Raw genomic sequence first — 20,980 nt, forward strand, 5'->3', positions numbered from 1 at the left:
AGTGGACCCTGAACTTTATAGTCAACTAATATTCGATAAAGGAGGAAAGACGATCCACTGGAAGACAGTCTCTTCAATAAATGGTGCTGGGAAAATTGGACATCCACATGCAGAAGAATGAAACTAGACCACTCTCTTGCACCATACACAAAGATAAACTCAAAATGGATGAAAGATCTAAATGTGAGACAAGATTCCATCAAAATCCTAGAGGAGAACACAGGCAACACACTTTTTGAACTTGGCCACAGTAACTTCTTGCAAGATACATCCACGAAAGCAAAAGAAACAAAAGCAGAAATGAACTATTGGGACTTCAACAAGATAAGAAGCTTTTGCACAGCAAAGGAGACAGTCAACAAAACTCAAAGACAACCTACAGAATGGGAGAAGATATTTGCAAATAACATATCAGATAAAGGGCTAGTTTCCAAAATCTATAAAGAACTTATTAAACTCAACAGCAAAGAAACAAACAATCCAATCATGAAATGGGCAAAAGACATGAAGAGAAATCTCACAGAGGAAGACATAGACATGGCCAACATGCACATGAGAAAATGCTCTGCATCACTTGCCATTAGGGAAATACAGATCAAAACCACAATGAGATACCACCTCACACCAGTGAGAATGGGGAAAATTAACAAGGCAGGAAACAACAAATGTTGGAGAGGATGTGGAGAAAAGGGAACCCTCTTTCACTGTTGGTGGGAATGTGAACTGGTGCAGCCACTCTGGAAAACTGTATGGAAGTTCCTCAAAGAATTAAAAATAGACCTGCCCTACGACCCAGCAATTGCACTGTTGGGGATTTACCCCAAAGATTCAGATGCAATGAAGCGCCAGGACACCTGCACCCCGATGTTTCTAGCAGCCATGTCCACAGTAGCCAAACTGTGGAGGGAGCCTCGGTGTCCATCGAAGGATGAATGGATAAAGAGGATGTGGTTTATGTATACAGTGGAATATTACTCAGCCATTAGAAACGACAAATACCCACCATTTGCTTCAACGTGGATGGAACTGGAGGGTATTATGCTGAGTGAAGTAGGTCAATCGGAGAAGGACAAACAGTGTATGTTCTCATTCATTTGGGGAATATGAATAATAGTGAAAGGGAATATAAGGGAAGGGAGAAGAAATGTGTGGGAAATATCAGAAAGGGAGACAGAACATAGACTTCTAACTCTGGGAAATGAACTAGGGGTGGTGGAGGGGGAGGAGGGCGGAGGGTGGGGGTGAATGGGTGACGGGCACTGAGGGGGACACTTGACGGGATGAGCACTGGGTGTTATTCTGTATGTTGGTAAATTGAACACCAATAAAAATTAATTTATAAAAAAATAAAAATAAAAAAAATAAAATCTTTAGGATGCAACAAAAGCAATCATAAGAGAGAAGTACATAGCAATAGAGGCCTACCTCAAAAAGCAAAAAAAATCTTATATAAACAATCTAACCCGGTACACCTGGGTGGCTCATCTGTCTTCGACACAGGGCATGATCCTGGAGTTCCCGGATCAGATCGAGTACCACATCAGGCTCCCTGCATGGAGCCTGCTTCTCCCTCTGCCTATGTCTCTGCCTCTCTCTCTCTCTCTCTCTCTCTCTCTTCTCTCTCTCTCTCTCTGTGTCTCTCATGAATGAATAAATAAAATCTTAAAAAAAATAAAAAATAAAAATAAGTAAACAATCTAGCCTTACAACTAAAGGAGCTAGTAAAAGAGCAACATAAGAAGCCTAAAGCCTGTAGAAGGAAAGAAAGAATAAAGATTAGAGCAGAAATAAATGTATAGAAACTTAAAAAAAAAAAATTAGATGAATGAAACCAGGAGCTGTTTCCTCGAAAAAAAATCAATAAAAGTGAGAAACTTCTAGCCAAACTTATCAAAAAGAGAAAAGGCCCCCCAAAAAAATCATGAATAAAAGAGAACAAACACCACAGAAATAAAAGCAATTATAAGACAGTATTATGTAAAACTCTATGCCAACAAATTGGACAACTTGCAAGAAATGGATAAATTCCCAGAAACATATAAACTACCAAAACTGAAACAGGAAGAAATAGAAAACTTGAGCAGACCAAACAATAACCACCAAAGACACTGAATCAGTAATCGACAATCTCCCAAGATATAAAAGTCCAGAGCCAGAAGCCTTCACAGGCAAATTCTACCTGTGAATACCTAAAGAGGTGAATACCTATTTAAAGAAAAGTGAATATCTATTCTTCTCAAACTATTCCAAAAATAGAAAAGGAAAATTTCTAAATTCATTCTAAGAGCCCAGCATTACCTTGATACTAAAACCAGATAAAGACTCCACTAAAAAGGAGTCCTGCAGACCAATATCCCTGATAAACATGGATGCAAAAATTCTCAACAAAAAATTAGCAAACAAAATCCAAAAATAATTTTAGGGCATCTGGGTGGCTCAGTGGTTGAGTGTCTGCCTTTGGCTCAGGTCGTGATCCCGGGGTCCTAGGATCGAGTCCTCCCTGCATGGAGCCTGCTTCTCCCTCTGCCTATATCTCTGCCTCTCCCTCTGTGTCTCTCATGAATAAATAAATAAAATCTTGAAAAAAAAACTTTTAAAAAATCATTCACCATGATCAAGTGGGATTTATTCCTGGGTTGCCAGAGTGTTTCAATATTCACAAATCAATCAATACAATACACTACATTACTGAAAGAAAGGATAAGAAGCATATAATCCTTTCAACAGTTGCATAAAAAACATTTGAACTGAGAGCTTTTCCCCTAAGGTCAGGAACACAGCAGGAATGTCCACTATTACCACTGTTATTCAACATAGTATTAGAAGTCCTAGTCTTAGCAATTAGACAACAAAAAGAAATAAAAGTCATCTGAATCAGCAAAGAAGTCAAATTCTCACTCTTTGCCGATGACATAATATTCTATATGGAAAACTCAAAAACTACACCCCAAAACTGATAGAACTCATACAGGAATTCAACTCATATAGGAATTCAGCAAGGTGGCAAGATATAAAATCAATGCACAGAAACCAGTTGAGTTTTTATACACTAACAATGAGACAGAAGAAAGAGAAATTAAGGAGTAAATCCCATTTACAATTGCACCCAAAACTATAAGTTACCTAGGAAAAAACCTAACCAGAGGCAAAAGATCTATACTCAGAAAACTAAAGAACACTCAAGAAAGAAACTGAGGAAGGCACAAAGAAATGGAAAAGCATTCCATGCTTATGGACTGGAAGAATAAATACTGTTAAAATGTCTATGCTGCCTAGGGCAATCTAAATGTTCAAGGCAGTCCCTATCAAAATACCATCAACTTATTTTGGAGTTGGAACAAATAACTCAAAAGTTTGAACCAGAAAAGACCCCAAATAGCTAAAGGAATGTTGAAAAAGAAAACCAAAACTGGTGGCATCACAATTCCTGACTTCAAGCTCTAAAATAAAGCTGTAATCATCAAGATAGTATTGGTACTGGCACAAACACAGACACATGGATCAACGGAACAGAATAGAGAACCTAGAAATGGACCCTCCACTCTATGGTCAACTAATCTTCAACAAAGCAGTAAAGAATATCCACTGGAAAAAAGGTAGTCTCTTCAACAAATGGTGTTGGGGAAAACTGGACAGCCACATGCAGAAGAATGACACGACCATTTCCTCACATTATATATTAAAAAAGACTCAAAATGGATGAAAGACCTAAATGTTAAACAGGAATCCATCAAAATCCTAGAGGAGGGGCATTTGGGTGGCTCAGTAGTTGACTGTCTGCCTTGGCTCAGGTGATGTTCCCTGGGATCAAGTTCCACATCAGGCTCCCGGTAGCCTGCTTCTCCCTCTGCTTATGTCTGTGCCTCTCTCTGTGTGTCTCTCATAAATAAATAAATAAATAAATAAATAAATAAATAAATAAATAAATAAATAAATAAATAAATAATAAAAAAATCCTAGAGAACACAGGCAGTGACCTCTTTAACTTCGTCTGCATCAACTTCTTACTAGACACATCTCCAAAGGCAAGGGAAACAAAGGCAAAAAAGAACTACTGGGACTTCACTATGATAAAAAGCTTTTGTACAGCAAAGGAAACAGTTGACAAAACCAAAAGACAACCAACAAAATGGAGGAAGATATTTACAAATGACTTATCAGATAAAGGGCTATAATCCAAAATCTACAAAGAACTTATCAAACTCAACACCCAAAGAACAAATAATGCAATCAAGAAATGGGCAGAAGACATGAACAGACGTTTCTCCAAAGACATATAAATAGCCAACAGACACATGAAAAATTGTTCCACATGACTTGGGATTAGGGAAATACAAATAAAAATCACAATGAGATACCATCTCACGCCAGTCAGAATGGCTAAACTGAACAAGTCAGGAAATGACAGATGTTAGAAAGGATGTGGAGAAAGAGGAACCCTTGTATACTGCTGGTGGGAATGAAGCTGATGCACCACTCTGGAGAAAAGTATGGAAGTTTCTCAAAAAGTTGAAAATGCAGCTACACTATGACCCAGCAACTGCACTACAAGTATTCACCCCAAAGATACAAATGTAGTAATCCAAAAAGGCACCTGCATTCCAATGTTTATAGCAGCAATGTCTACAATAGCCAACTATGGAAAGAGCCCAGATATCCACTGAAAGAAGAATGGCTAAAGATGGGGGGGTTCTATTATGGAATACTACTCAGTCAACAAAAAATAAAATCTTGCCATATGCAACGACTTAGATGGAATTAGAAGGCATTATGCTAAGTGAAATAAGTCAATCAGAGAAAGATAATTATCATAGGACTCATTCATATGTGGAATTCAAGAAACAAAATAGAGGATCATAGAGGAAGGGAGGAAAAAATAAGACGAAATCAGAGAGGGAGACAAACCATAAGAGCTTCTTAATCATAGAAACGAACTCATGGTCTCTGGAGGGGACAGGGCTGGGGGGACAGGGTAACTGGGTGATGAACATTAAGGAGGGGATGTGATGTAATGAGCACTGGGTATTATATAAGACTGATGAATCACTGATCTCTGCCTCTGAAACCAATAATATATTATACATTAATTGAATTTAAATAAAAAATTTATAAAAAGGCATTTGACCAAGTAGACAAAGTACAACACCCATTTATGACAAAAACTCTCAACAACATAGGCTTAAAGGGAACATACCTTAACATAATAAATGTCATGTATGAAAAACCCACAGTTAATATTATCTTCAATGGGAAAAAAATGAGAACTTTTCTTCTATGGTCAGAAACAAGACAGGGATGTTACTTAACATACTGTTGGAAGCCCTAGCCTCAGCAATCAGACAACAACAACAAAAATAAAAGACATACAAATTGGCAAGGAAGAAGTCAAGCTTTACTTGCAGAGAACATGATACTCTATACAGAAATGCCAATGACTACACCAAAAAAACTGCTAGAACTGATAAATTCAGTAAAGTTTAAGATATAAAATCAATGTACGGAAATCTGTTCCATTTATATACACCAATAATGAAGCAGCAAAAAGAGAAATTATGGAATCCGTCCCATTTACAACTGCAGCAAAAACCATAAGATACCTAAAAATAAATCTAACCAAAGAGGTGAAAAAAAGACCTGTACTCTGAAAACTATAAAACACTAATGAAAGAAACTGAAGCTGACACAAAGAAATAGAAAAGCATTCCATGCTCATGGATTAGAAGAACAAAGATTGCTAAAATGTCTATACTACCCAAAGCAATCTACACATTTAATGCAATCCCTATCAAAATCCCACCAGCATTTTCACAGAGCTACAACAAAGAACCCTACAATTTATACGGAACCCAAAAGACCCTGAATAGCCAAAGCAACCTTGAAAAAAAGCAAACCTAGAGACATCAGAATTCCAGACTTCAAGTTACAATACAAAGCTGTAGTGATCAAAACAGCATGGTACTGGCACAAAAATAGACACAAAGATCAATAGAATAGAAAACCCAGAAATAAACCTATAGCTATATGGTCAATTAATCTTCGACAAAGCAGGAAAGAATACTCAATGGGAAAAAGACAGTCTTTTTCAACAAATGGTGTTGGAAAAACTGGACAGCAAGAGGCAAAACAATGAAACTAGACCACTTCTTTTATACCATACACAAAAATAGATTCAAAATGATGAAAGATCTAAATGTGAGACTTGAAACTTGAAATATCAAGAGGATAACATAGGGGGTATCCTCTTTTATATTGGCCGTAGTAACTTTTTCTGAAGCACGGGAAACAAAAGCAAAAATAAACTATTGGGACATCAAAATAAAAAACCTGCACAGTGAAGGAAACAACAAAATTAAAAGGCAACCAACAGAATGGGGGAAGACATTTTCAAATGGCATATTCGACAAAGGATTAGTATCCAAAATATATAAAGAACCTCTAGATATTATCACCCAAAAATGAACAATCTCATTAAAAAATGGGCAGAAGACATAAATAGACCTGTTCAAAGAAGACATCCAGATGTCCAACAAACACATGAAAAGATGCTCAACCTCACTGACCATCAGAAAAATATAAATCACATGGCACCTGGGTGGCTCAGTGGTTGAGCATCTGCCTTTGGCTCAGGTCATGATGCCAAGGTCCTGGGATCAAGTCTCACATCAGGCTCCCTGCCGGGAGCCTCCTTCTCCCTCTGCCTAGGTCTCTGCCTCTCTCTGTCACCCATGAATAAATAAAATCTTAAAAAACATTATATATATATATGTAATTATATATATATGTACATGTAATTATATATATATAATATATATATAAATATATATATAAATATATATATAAATATAAATATATATATAAATATATATATATATAAATCAAAATAACAATAAGATATCATCTCACACCTGTCAGAATGTCTAAATAACACAACAGATAGCAGGTGTTGGCCAGGATGTGGAGAAAAAGAACACCGGTGCACTGTTGATGGAGATGCAAACTGGTACAGTCCCTGTGGAAAATAGTATGGAGTTTCCTCAAAAAATTAAAAACAGAACTATCTTGGACCCAGAAATTGCACTAGTAGGTATTTACCCAAAGAATACAATAACACTAATTCCAAGGGATATATGTATCCCTGTGTTTTATAGGAACATTACCTACAATAGCCAGATTAGGGAAACAGCCCAAGTGTCTATGACTGACCAATGGATAAAGAGGAGGTGGTATACACATAAAATGAAATATTATTCATCCATAAAAGAGAATGAAATCTTGCCATTTGCAGGGACATGGATGGACCCTGAGAGTATTATGCTATGTGAAATAAGTCAGTCAGAGAAAGACAAATACCATAATGATTTCACTCGTATGTGGAATGTAAGAAACAAAAATGAGGGGTGCCTGTGTAGCTCTATTGGTTAAGTGTCTGACTCTTGATTTTGGCTCACACCATGATCTCAGGTCCTGATACTGAGCCCTGCATTGGGCTCCATGCTCAGTGAGGAGTCTGCTTCTCCTTCTCCCTCCTCCTGCTGGTTCTCTTGCTCACTCTCAAATTAAATACACAAATAAAGAAAGAAAGAAAGAAAATATAAAAAAAAAAAATGAGCAAAGAGGAGAGAGGTGAACCTGTTCTAATCCGTTTCTAGTTAAGAACAGATTCTTAACTAGAGAGAATTGATGGTTACCAGAGGATAGGCAGGTAGGGGGATGGCTAAAATAAGTGATGGGGATTAAGGAGGGCATTTGTGGAATGGTACTGGGTGCTGCATGGAAGTGTTCAATCACTATATTGTACACCTGAAACTAATATTACACTGTATGTTAACTAACTGAAATTTAAAAAAAAATTTTTAAATGGAAATGACTTATAAAGTCCTAAAGGATCCAGCCTCCTAATTCCTCTCTAACTTTATAGCCTGTTTCTAAATAAATGAAAAATTTAATTACAACTATTTGTACAAAAGCTTATTTTACCATAAAACTCTCTTAGGAAAGCAATTATTGCAGGAATAATAAAAAGGGTTGTAACTCTGGCCTACGTGAAAATATTAAGTGAGGAAAGGACAAAGTCAATATAAAATCAATAAAGTTTCTTATAGCACTTGACAAACTCAGGAATAATGATTTTAGGTGTTATCAAAACTGGCTAGAGATTAGGTTGGGTACTATTAGTATTTCAAAATGCTTAACACCTTAGACACCTTAGACAAAAATCCACTTCATTTTTCATTCATATATAAATGTTAAGAGTAGTAATAATAACCTGCTAGATATCTGATCTTTTAAAATAAATATAATCAGATTTGAAATAGGTAAAGATACTCTCTTCTGATTCAGGAAAACCTCTTAGATGGTCCTTACCAGAGAGAGTCAGCTTAAACAAACTCGTCTCAGTGCAGTGAGGACTAGTATAAAAGATATTTAAAGAAAAGGATTCCTCTTACTTTACAAAATCAAAAAAAGAGGGGCACTGGGGTGGCTCAGTGGTTGAGCATCTGCCTTTAGCTCAGGGCATGATCCCAGAGTCCTGGGATCAAGTCCTGCATCAGACTTCCTGCAGGGAGCCTGCTTCTCCCTCTATGTCTCTGTCTCTTTCTGTCTCTCATGAATAAATGAATAAAATCTTTCTGTCAAAATTAATTAGACATTAAAGACACACCTATTTGTCAATGACTACTCAAATGTAGACCTATAGCTAATCTGAAAAACTTATATACAGTTTAAAAAAAAAATCAAGTCTAAAATTTCCCCCCAAAAAACATATATACAGCACTTAGTAAACTTATGACATCTTATTCAGAGCATAAATGGATAAATGGTTTCCTCTGATCTTTTTTTTTTTTTTTTTCAAAAGAGAGAGAACATGTGGGGTAGGGAGGATGGTGGTAGAGGGAAAGGGAGAATCTTAAGCAGACTCCAGGCCTAGCATGGGGCCCAACGTGGGGCTCCATCTCACGACCCTCAGACCAGGACCTGAGTCAAAATCAAGAGTAGGACACTTAACCGACTCATTGACCCAGGCAGCCCCCCCAACCATATTTTTAAATTAAGATTTTATAATAACAAAAAAAAAAAAAAGATTTTATAATAACAGAGAAAAGAAACAAGCTCATTATTTCTTTAGAATATATAACTAAAGTGCCTTAAGAAAAATAAAAGTAGGGATCCCTGGGTGGCGCAGCAGTTTGGCGCCTGCCTTTGGCCCAGGGCGCGATCCTGGAGACCCGGGATCGAATCCCATATCGGGCTCCCGGTGCATGGAGCCTGCTTCTCCCTCTGCCTGTGTCTCTGCCTCTCTCTCTCTCTCTCTGTGACTATCATAAAATAAAAATAAAATTTAAAAAAAAGAAAAAAAAAAGAAAAATAAAAGTAAACATTTACTGAAGGCTCTACAGTATGATTTCATTTAATGCTCACAACTCAATGAACTATGTTTACAGATAAGAAAAACTGAGGCACAAAAAGTAAAGAAACTTGTAAGTGATGGGACCAGACTCCAACCTAGGTAGTATGTTTTCAGTCTTTCTGTTTAACCACTATACGTTACCTTACTTTTAAAAAAAAAGGGCTCAAAACCACAAAAGACACTTTTTTGATATTTTAAAATATGCATGTTTATTCACATGTTTACTATAAAATTATCTTTAAGAAGTAGCTGACCAATGAGTTAAAATAAAAGAGGCTAAGTACAAAGCTAATCAGTTTTATTTTAGTTTTCAACATCTCCAAAAGTAATTACCTCCAGTTGCTCCTTCTGGGTGAATCCCTTCATGCTTTTCCCTGAGGCATGGCCAACAAAAGTCATCACTTTAATAACTGGCTGATGCTGTAATAGCATTTCTGCAATTTCTTGAACACTATCCCGAAATGAAGAGAAGATCATAACTCTGGTCTCATCACATTTCTTTTCAGAGGTGTTTTGAACTATATAACAAAAAAAAAAAAACCCTTCAATTTCAACTATTTTTTAAAGCATATATACCCAAGAACTATTTCAAGACAAACCTGAAACTATATACTAATGAATGATAATTCTTGCAAAAAAGTAATTTAAGACATCTTAAACCTTTGCTGGTTTTTTTTTTCTTACCTTCTTCAGTAATTTTAATATTCTTGGATTCTTACCTCTCATGGCTGTCATAATAAAATCCTAAATAAATCCAGTAAAAATTACCTGAATCACTTTTAACCAGTCCTTCTAATTCATGCACAATGCCCATTATTTCCCTTTACCTTCTACAGTCAGAATAACAGAACTGTAGCACTCCCACTGATTTCAAAAATATTTTTTCCTTTTTGTCCACTAAAAGCACTCTCTTAATCCAGGCCACGGGATTGTTCCTAAATCTATGATACTTTCAAATTCTCCAAAAACAACTACAGTATCTGACTATAGTCAATCACAAAGCTGATCCCAAGGTCTCTGTGCAGAATATACAATATGAGCATGATCTTTGAGGGTAGGCCACAGAACCCTCTGGGTGATGTGTAACCATGATACTTACTCCATTTAAGCTTTAATTTCTTCATATCTAAAATGAATGGAATATAAAGTATATAGACTTACATATAGCAATTGGTTAAAAACCGAAAATTGTATGGGTTTTTTATTCATTTTCTTTTATTTCTATGATTTCTATTATATTAATTTTTATGTATTTGTCAGGGACTGGACTAAATATTTCATATATTAATTCATTTAGTCTTCGTAACAACCCTACAAATTAAATGACTTAATACATGCAAAGTTAATTCATAATACTTAAGGAAAAAGGAAGAGTTGTTGCAAAGAAAATTATCCTAGATAAACCTCTTCTGAATTATCAAGCCTCTACATCTGACCAACTGCTTTCAATGCAAAGCCTATCACCTTTCACCAACTGTAGGCTGCCTTTCTACCTTCATTCTACTGAAGCTCCTCTACCAAAGTCTCAATAACTTCCATATTGCCAAATTCAATGGTCACTTTTTAGTTCCTTTTACCATTCCTTTCACCAGCATCTAACATATTCCACATCTTCTTACTGAAATTGTCTCTTCCTTCAGCTTTTCTGTCATTCACTTGCCCAGTTTCTTTCTCAACCTCCTTTGTGGCTTTTTTTCCTCTTTTTTTTTAGATTTTATTTTTAAGTAACTCCAACACCCAACCATGAGACTGAAACTCACAACCCCAGGATCAAGAGTCACATGCTTCATCAACTGAGTCAGTCAAGCACCTCTCCTCTAAATGTTGGTATTCTTCCGGGTCTGCATTCTGGGTCTTCTCTTGTCTCTAAACTGTATTCCTGGTAATGTGATCATAACCATTTTTTTAAATATTATCCTTATGCTGTGATTCTAAAATTTATTCATATATATGTTGAAATAAAAATAGCCCAATCTTCTGAGATCCAGATTCATTTATTCAATGCTTATTCATCTCCTACTAGATACCTCAAAAGCATCTAAATATGCCTGTTCTTTCTTCTGTAAGCTGTTCTTAATTTTTTCTTTGCTCATATAATTATTCAAAACATATACACACATACTCATATGATTTCTTTTTTTCTTCATATCCTATGTCCAATCTAACAGCAAATACCGTTGACTCCAAATTCAAAATATATCTAGAATCTATAACCATTTAGCACCTCCACTATTACTATGTTGGTACAAGCCACCATCATCTGTTATCTTCTTAAGTATGATAAGTCTCCTAAGTGGCTAATGTTTACACTTGGCGAAAGCTACCAGAGTGATCGTTTTTTTATAAAATATAAGTCAGGGATCCCTGGGTGGCGCAGTGGTTTGGCGCCTGCCTTTGGCCCAGGGCGCGATCCTGGAGACCCGGGATCGAATCCCACATCGGGCTCCCGGTGCATGGACCCTGCTTCTCACTCTGCCTGTGTCTCTGCCTCTCTCTCTCTCTCTGTGACTATGATAGATAAATAAATAAATAAATATATATATATATATATATAAAATATAAGTCAGATCACATCACTCTATTGCTCTAAATGTCCCTATAATGGTTTCACAAGGCAAAGCATTTGTAGAATTAAAAACTAAAGTCTTAATTTGGCCTACAAGCCATATATGATCTGGTCCCTGGCTACCTCTTCAATTTTTGTCTAAACCACTCTTACCCTCATTACACTACTCCAGCAGCACTGGTTTGTTTACTGATCCTTAATCATATCAAACACCCCATTGCCCCAGAGACTTTGAATCGACTATTCTCTCTGCCTTTTATGATCATCCCCCAACAATCAACAAGACCTGCTCCCTCACTTCATCAGGCAACAGCTCAAACATTACCCTAGAAAACAGACTTTCTCTGACATCCTATATAAAACAGCACTCCTCCATGACTATCTCCTTAACTGCTTTACTTTTCCCCACCATTCTATTATATATTGCTTTACTCTCTCTTTGCCTTTTATTGACCCAGACTTATTTTTCTTTTTCATAGAATATACCTTATTCTTAACATTTCCACCATTCCCCCCTTGTCCCACCCTCTCCAAATTTCTTAAAGCTTTTTTAGATTTATTATCCAGAGTAATTAAAAGCCCATCTTCTCCATAAAGTGTGAGTACAAACTAATAAGTCAGAGTTTGAGCTCTTTCAGTAACTTTTTCTCGCCTTGAAGCTACTAAATATGACTTACTATTCCATGACTTGAAGTGTTCAAGTACAACTTCTTCTAATTTCTTTAACTTTGGATGACTGTAGAAAAACTTTTTATCTTTACCTCCTGTAACAAAAACAAAAACACCAAACAATGGTTATAGATTTTTCATTCAATTCATTAATGTATTTTAATTATCTTTTCCAAAATAGATTTGTTGGGGTGCCTGGGTGGCTCCATCAGTTAAACATCTACCTTTGGTTCAGGTCATGATCTTCTCAGGGTCCTGGGATGGAGCCCTGGATCTGGCTCTCTGCTCTGTGGGGAGTCTGCTTCTCCCTCTGGCTCTCTCCCAGCTCATGCTCACACTCTCTCTCTCTCAAATAAATCAAATCTTCAAAATACATTTGTTAACTTACTTTTTTTCTATTTAAATAATAAGTAGCATCTGTGTAGCACAGAAGCCCTACTATAAAATAAACCTTGAATTTTTCTTTAAAGATTTACTTATTTATTTTAGGACAGAGAGCAGAGGAGAGGGAGAGAGAATCTCCCCACTGAGTATGAAGCTCAATATGGGGCTCGATCCCACACCTCTAAGATCATGACCTGAGTGGAAATCAAGAGTGAGACGTTCAACTTATTGAGCTACCCAGACACCCTTGAATTTTCACTTTAACTTTTATTATAATTTATTATAATTCCTGAATCAACAGCAAAGTAGAAGGGAAAAATATGCATTTAGTTAAGCTATAAATAAATTTTTGGTAGTTCTGAGAATTTTCACTAACAGTAACAACTAATTACTAATATCTATGATGTATTTAAGGTTTATAAACTGAATTCTATATTTATACTAACTTAAAGAATAAAATCTTTAAACATTTAACAGATCTGTTGCTTTGGAAATAAGTGATTACAGATAGACATGCGGATCAATGAAGCAAAATTTCAAACTCAACCTGCTAAGAGGAATAATATAAAATTTTAAAAGAAAAACCAGACCTTTTTGGATAGTAGAAAAGCCATTTGCTGAAGTACCACATGTATGTGCAAACATACACGCTAGATGATTATAGAGTTTCATGAAGTCCTCATTTCGGCTAAGTTCATTTTTTGCCCGAGTCATTCCTTCAGAAATTAGGAAAAGATTTTCAAAATTAATAAACATTATAGCAAAATTAATCAAACTTATTATGTATTTAAAAGAAATTAAACTTTAGCAATGAATACAAATTTTTCTAATTTGAACTGAAAGCCAGCAACTATTGCCAGTTCCACATTTACATATATATTAATGAATGACTTGCTTTTTACCACCAATTTATCAAAAACAAAAAAGCATAATCATTTGTTACCTATTTAATTGCTTTTTGTTGTTGTTGTTGTTTGTTTTTGTTTTTTTAAGTAATCTTTAAGCCCAAAGGAGGACTCAAACTCAAGACCCTGAGTGAGGTCAAGAGCCACACTCTCTACTAACAGAGCTAGACAGGCACCCCTATTTTATTACTTTTTAAAATAAAGCATTTTAAGTAACTATACTATTCAATACTTGTTTAATCAAAATAACATTATTCCTTCAAGTAATTTCATATAATTTACCTTTAGTTCCATCCATAATTCCACAAAGGAAGAAATATAATGATCTCATTCCCATTTGCTGCAATAATTCATAACCATGATATAAACTAATACAAATAGCAAACTCTCCCTCGATTATGCCTTGTTGTATTCCCTAGAAAACCAAGCACATATCAAATTTAACCAGAGAAAAAAGATACATGTTCTGTGTGAAACTTACCACTCTACTGAAGATCTACCTATTGAATGTCATAAGACATCGTTTGGAAAGGTGCCAGTGTACTTTCCATATAAAATCCACCCCTGTATTTTTTTTCTTAATTCAATATGTAACTTACATTTTAAAGAGAATAAGTGAAGGAGAGAAATATTTATCATATATTGTTTCCCTTTCTAGGTAAATTATTAGCAGTATATATATTCATTTGTTCTTTCAAAGTACATATCAAGCACAGAAATAGCTATTTGGGATACAATAGGAAATAAGTCACTTAATGGCTTATCCTCATAAATGTTACTGGCACTAGAACAAAATTTAATCAGACAGTTTAACACTAACATTTAATACCAACTATATATGCTATAATAACATGACTCTGTCCTAGCACCAGACACAATTCTAAGCACATTAATTATACAAACTTGTTTAGTCCCAACACTTAGGAGGTAGGTACTACGCTTATGCTCATTTTATACACGAAGAAGCTTTAGAACCAGTATTTGAACCCAGGAAATCTGGCTCACGGTCTTTGTGCTTTCATCCATTACTCTCAAAGAAAACTGAAATACATATTACTTTTACGAGAGCATCCAGCAGATATAACTATATGATAGTAATTTTTAAAAGAAACCTTGAAAATATGTTTTAATTATTTTCCTTTACTCAAGATAAAGACTATTATTCTCTACCTTAATCTTTGGTAACATTTAGTCTCAGTAATAGTCATTTTAAATGTTTGCAGGGTAGTGATTAATGCCCTAATATGGCACCCCAATTATCTGAAAGGGTAAAACCACCTCTCTGTAAAATGTAAACTCTCATCAGTAAGAGCAAATTCAATAGGTTTAGATTTACTCCTTAAAGTATCAATGAACCTTTAATGCCTAGCAGAAATTAAAACACATTCTATTAAAATTTAGTATAATATACTGTAACTTTACAGCAAAGTTTCCCTTAGTGGTTCCCTAGATACTACAAGAAAAAAATCTGTGTTTCTTTGTGTAACATTTAAAGCTATTCTTATGTGCTCACAACCTAGATTAACTAGCATATCTGACTTCCTAATATTTGACCTCAGCAATATTAGCTTGTTTGCTGACCCCTTCCTAACTCCATTCAATTGCCTCTGTTCTTTTGCATATGCATTCCCTCTCAGTTCAAAGAATGACTCAGTGCCTTTTTGTACTTGTGAGCATCTCTTCTGACTCTGTACCTACCTTGATGGGTATATTTCTATCTATTTTTTCCTAGGAAGATTAGAAATAAGAAGCTTACTATGAGGGATCCCTGGGTGGCGCAGCGGTTTGGCGCCGGCCTTTGGCCCAGGGCACGATCCTGGGGACCCGGGATCGAATCCCACGTCGGGCTCCCAGTGCATGGGGCCTGCTTCTCCCTCTGCCTGTGTCTCTGCCTCTCTCTCTCTCTCTCTCTCTCTGTGACTATCATAAATAAATAAAAATTAAAAAAAAATTAAAAAAAAAAAAGAAGCTTACTATGATACTTCCTCTAACTTCTGTATCAAGAGTTAAGACTAAATGCTCTAGGTCTAAAAGTTAGCTTCTAACCCCTCATGGCAACATATAAATGAACTAAAATACCAAATCTTTATTGAAAATTAGAAGATAAAATTATCTTAATTCGAAGCGCTAAAGTATTTTTGCTAGATTTTTTTCCTGCTTTTATAAACTATATAAATGATATCTGAATTCTTGATGAGCTAATGTATACTAAAAAACAGTCATTATTTACATTTTATCTTGGCTGTAAATAAAAACTTAATCTCTCTTCAAAATTAATTTAAAAATACCTACCACAATATTTGGAGATGGGTTTTTCCTAAATTGATCTCTTGCCAAAATTATCTGGTATTTTGTTAGATTGGGGATATCCCTTCTCATCAAAATATTCCTCTGAATCAAAGAACTGGCAAATGCTTCCAAAACCTGCAAATTTCAGTGAAATTTAGTTTAAGCTTAAAGTCCTTTTTCAAATACAATTATTTCCTCATGTATTAAAATAGAAGTTATATATTAAAGTTTGTCTTAAATTTTTAAGTAAACATAGCAAAATAACAAAACTTAAAAATACTTAACATTTATCCCCAGATAACAGCCATGAGAGTCAGCATAAGCAATGAGTGGATCCAACTATAATTTAAGAACAAATGTGTTTATCTGTGTATTTCTTAATTCCTCTCTCTCCCTAACCTAAACACACTATAATCTAGGCACAATAAATGAAGGGCCTTTGATTTCTCACTGCTGCATCTTCAGTATGAAGAACAAAGTCTGGCATATAGTAAGGCTTTGTCTTACTGACTAAATCAAAACCTCTTGAGTACATTCAATTTGATTTGTTGATTCATTCTTTCAAGAAATACTTATTAAGCATCTAGTAGTGTATGTCAAGCATTGTTCCAAATGCTGGGAATTTGTAGCTGAGACAAATGAAGTTGCTGCTTTTATAAAGTTTACATCGAATTAAGGGAAGCAAAGAATAAGGAGTGAACAAAGAGTGTTTCTATTATAATAAATGTATTTAAAAACCTAAAACACAGTAATGCTATGGAGGTTTTGAGGAAAACAGGGTCAACTATAAGTAAGGGAAACAAAGAAGGTCTCTTTAGAGAGTAATATTTCAGCTGACATCTGAATGATGACAGAGCATATCAGAGGAAATAGAAGACAAAAGGTCCTGATGTAGGATAAGCTTGATGGAAAAGCAAAGGAAAACAGAGACCTCGAGATGAAGACCTAATATAGCAATATGTAATCAACTGTTTAAGTTTTTACCTAATTATTTCCTAAGGATAGGACTATTTTTGTAGAGTTTTATTCTTCCTCCCTTCTAGCTTAGCAGATCATATTACCAAAAGCACTTCAAAAGCATCAATAAAATTGAATGCCTATTATGTGTTTATACAAATTATAATTTTTACATCCTTATAAATGGAATCATTTTAATCATTAGAAAATATATATTAAGGAGATGATTATTATATCAAACTAACACGGGGACTCCTGGCTGGCTCAGTCGGTAGAGCACGTGACTCTAATCTTGGGATCAGGAGATCAAGCTCCAAGTTGGGCAAAGAGTTTATTTTTAAAAATTAAATAATTAATTTTCAAAATAAAAAGCTTCTGCATTGCAAAGGAAGCCATCAACAAAATGAAAAGCCAATCTACTGAATTAGAGAAGATATCTGCAAATGATGTATCTGATAAGGGACTAATATCTAAAATATATAAAGAGCTTATACAATTCAACACCAAAAAAAAAAGAGATCTGATTTAAAAAATGTGGAGAGGACCTGAATAGATATTTTACCAAAGACAACATACAGACGGCCAACAGACCTAAGATGTTCAACATCATTCTTCGTTCATTAGGGAAATGCAAACCAAAACCACAATGAGAAATCGCCTGTCTGAATGGTTAAAATCAAAGACAGAGAAATAACAAGTGTTGGTGATGATGTGGAGAAAAAGAACCCTTATATAGTGTTGCTGGGAATGTAAATTGGTACAGCCATGTGGAAAACAGTATGGAGGTTCCTCAAAAAATTAAAAGGAGGGGTGCCTGGGTGGTTCAGTTAAGTGTCTGCCTTCAGCTCAGGTCATGATCCCAAGGTCCTGGGATTAAGCCTCACATCAGGCTCTCTGCTCAGTAGGGAGCCTACTTCTTTCTCTCTCTCTCTCCCTGTCAAGTAAATAAATAAAATCTTTAAAAAAAAATTAAAAGTAGAACTACCATATGACCCAATAATTCCACTACTGTGTATTCAGCCAAAGGAAATGAAAGTATTAATTTTGAAAGATATTTGCACCCTTATTTTTATTGCAGCATTATCTACAATAGTCAAAATATGGAAGCAACCCAAGTGGCCATCAGTAGACAAATGGATAAGGAAGATGTGATGTGTGTATATATAGATACATATACATAATGGAATATTACATAGTCAAAAAAGGGACGAAATCATGCCATTTGTGACACCACGAATAGAACTAGAGGATACTATAAAAAGTGAAATAAGTGAGACAGAGAAAGACAAACACCAAAGGATTTTATTCATATGTGGAATCTAAAAAAAAAAAAAAGAAAAGAAAAAAGAATAAACAAGCAAACAAAAAGCAGAATCAGACCTATACATACAGAGACAAAGTAATGGTTGCCATGGGCGAGGAAGTTGAAAAGGTGGACAAAATAGGTGAAGGGGAGTGGGAGATACAGGCTTCCAGTTACAGAATGAATAAGTCACAGGAATAAAAGGCACAGCATACAGAATATAGTCAATGATGTAATAATGTTGTATGATGACAAGTGGTAGCTATACTTGTGGTGAGAATAGCATAACATAAACTTGTCCAATACTACATTGTACATCTGAAACTACTGTAACATTGTGTGCCAATTATACTCAAATAAAACTTTTTTTAATTAAAAAGGAAATTACTGGGGGACATGTGGGTGGCTCAGTCTGGTTAAGCATCTGCCTTTGGCATGGGTCATGATCCCAGAGTCCTGGGATGGAGTCCCACATTGGGCTCCCTACTCAGTGGGAAGCCTGTCACTCCCCCTGCCTGTGCGAGTTTTCTTTCTGACAAATAAATAAATAAAATCTTAAGAAAAAAAAAAGGAAATTACTGGAAATACTTTATCATATCTTAAATTAATAATGCTTAGAATTTTGTTAAAAATAATTTGAAAACAAAAAACAAACTATATCCCTAAAGAACTTTTCTTTAAGAAAAACTTTTAAAGATTAAATGATAAATGAATACTCTGGTTGTCTGTACCTACAAAACAAAGTACTTCAAAACATTTTAAATTTAAAAACAACCATTTTATTTGCTCATGACTCGAATTCTTCAAATAAGAATGTAAGCAGATCACTAAGAGCTCAGGCCAAGACACTGTGTTAACAGTGAGCACTCCTAATACACAGATTTTGGTTTCAAAATACCATTCTTCCATAAAAGTAATAAGGATTCCTTGGAGGAATGGTTGATTCCATGGCTGGGACACGAGAAATACTAAATGAGCACAAAATATCTTTTGAGGCCAGGAAGTTAGAAGTGTTAAAAAAAAAAAAAAAAAAAGTGTATTTCTAAAGGACAAAAGGCACCGTAAATGGTTAGGGTTGGAGCAATCTGAGCAACAAAATTCATTCTGATAGAATTAGATTGTAACAAATAGAAAAAAAAATATTAGTCTATACTGATACAAGGAACTAAATTAATAAATAAATGAGGGGATCCCTGGGTGGCGCAGTGGTTTGGCGCCCGCCTTTGGCCCAGGGCGCGATCCTGGAGACCCGGGATCAAATCCCACGTCGGGCTCCCTGCATGGAGCCTGCTTCTCCCTCTGCCTATGTCTCTGCCCCTCTCTCTCTCTCTCTCTCTCTGTGACTATCATGAATAAATAAATAAATAAAATCTTTTAAAAAAATAAAAATAAATAAATAAATGAAAGGAAGAAACAGATCTTCATATAGGTATGATGATGACAAATATAATTGTCAAATTGACAAATATAAAAGAATTGAGGGAAAGGAGAAACCATGATAACGCCAACAACATAAATAACTGTAGCAGGCAAGACCACTGTATGCTAAAATTAGATGGCAAAGTATGTTGAGAAACAAGACACTTGAGTAGTGTCAAAGCATCTCCCCACTGGAACTTTATAATATTTGTGCATATTCCCTGAAAGTCTAAAACTACTGCAAAATAAAATGTTAAAAATAAAAAAGAATTCTGTCCACACTGCAGAGACAGCTAATCTCTGTTCATTGATGTCAGGAGCCTAGAATGGCTGGATGTTACATGTAATACCTTAACTGGGGCCATGTGTCTACACCCTCGATTTTAGCTATCAGTTCCTCCTTTCTCCTGAACAAGGCTTAGCTGAGGTTCATCATGGCTTATTTGGAGTTTATCACATTCGGTTGGTCACAGTCAGTCACAGAGCCAGTCAACTCTGGTGGGAAAAGGAAATGCATCTATCTCTCCATGGGAGGAGTGTCAAAGAATTTGCAGGCATCTTCAATCTACAACAATGAAGATATGAAAACAAGATGTTCTCCTAGCATGACACTAATTAGGAACCATAGAAAAGCAGTGTGTTACCTCAAATTTTTCTCAAAGTGATAAGTGGCTAAGCAATATCTCAGTAGCTACAATATTGACATTTGGCCCAAATAATTATCTGTTGTTGGGGAACTATTCTTGCTCATTACAGAATGTTAAGCAGCATTCTTAACCTCTACATATTAGATTCTAATAGCAATCTACTCTCTACTCCCTCCATTTATGACAACCAAACATGCGTCAAGAAAATGCCAAATGTCAGAAGGTGAGCAAAATTGCTTCCAGTTGAAAATCGTTGCTGTAGGGGATCCCTGGGTGGTTCAGCGGTTTAGCACTGCCTTCGGCCCAGGGCGTGATTCTGGAGACCTGGTATTGAGTCCCACGTTGGGATCCCTGCATGGAGCCTGTTTCTCCCTCTGCCTGTGTGTCTCTCTCTCTCTCTGTCTCTCATGAATGAATGAATAAATAAGTAAA

At 35.6% G+C, this 20,980-nt stretch overlaps 1 protein-coding gene across 1 annotated transcript in view; it reads right to left on the minus strand.

Annotated features, from left to right (window-relative positions):
* Positions 1-20,980, minus strand: part of FANCM (FA complementation group M) — a 66,750-nt gene that overhangs the window by 35,955 nt on the left and 9,815 nt on the right. Inside the window, exons 5-9 of the mRNA XM_055309383.1 lie at positions 16,226-16,357; positions 14,216-14,348; positions 13,619-13,744; positions 12,653-12,739; positions 9,743-9,927 (exon numbers count right to left, since the gene is read on the minus strand). Coding sequence (XP_055165358.1) covers positions 9,743-9,927; positions 12,653-12,739; positions 13,619-13,744; positions 14,216-14,348; positions 16,226-16,357 — 663 coding nt within the window. The remainder of the gene's footprint in view (positions 1-9,742; positions 9,928-12,652; positions 12,740-13,618; positions 13,745-14,215; positions 14,349-16,225; positions 16,358-20,980) is intronic.

This window comes from Nyctereutes procyonoides, unplaced genomic scaffold, assembly GCF_905146905.1.
Source record: "Nyctereutes procyonoides isolate TBG_1078 unplaced genomic scaffold, NYPRO_anot_genome, whole genome shotgun sequence".
Taxonomy (NCBI): domain Eukaryota; kingdom Metazoa; phylum Chordata; class Mammalia; order Carnivora; family Canidae; genus Nyctereutes; species Nyctereutes procyonoides.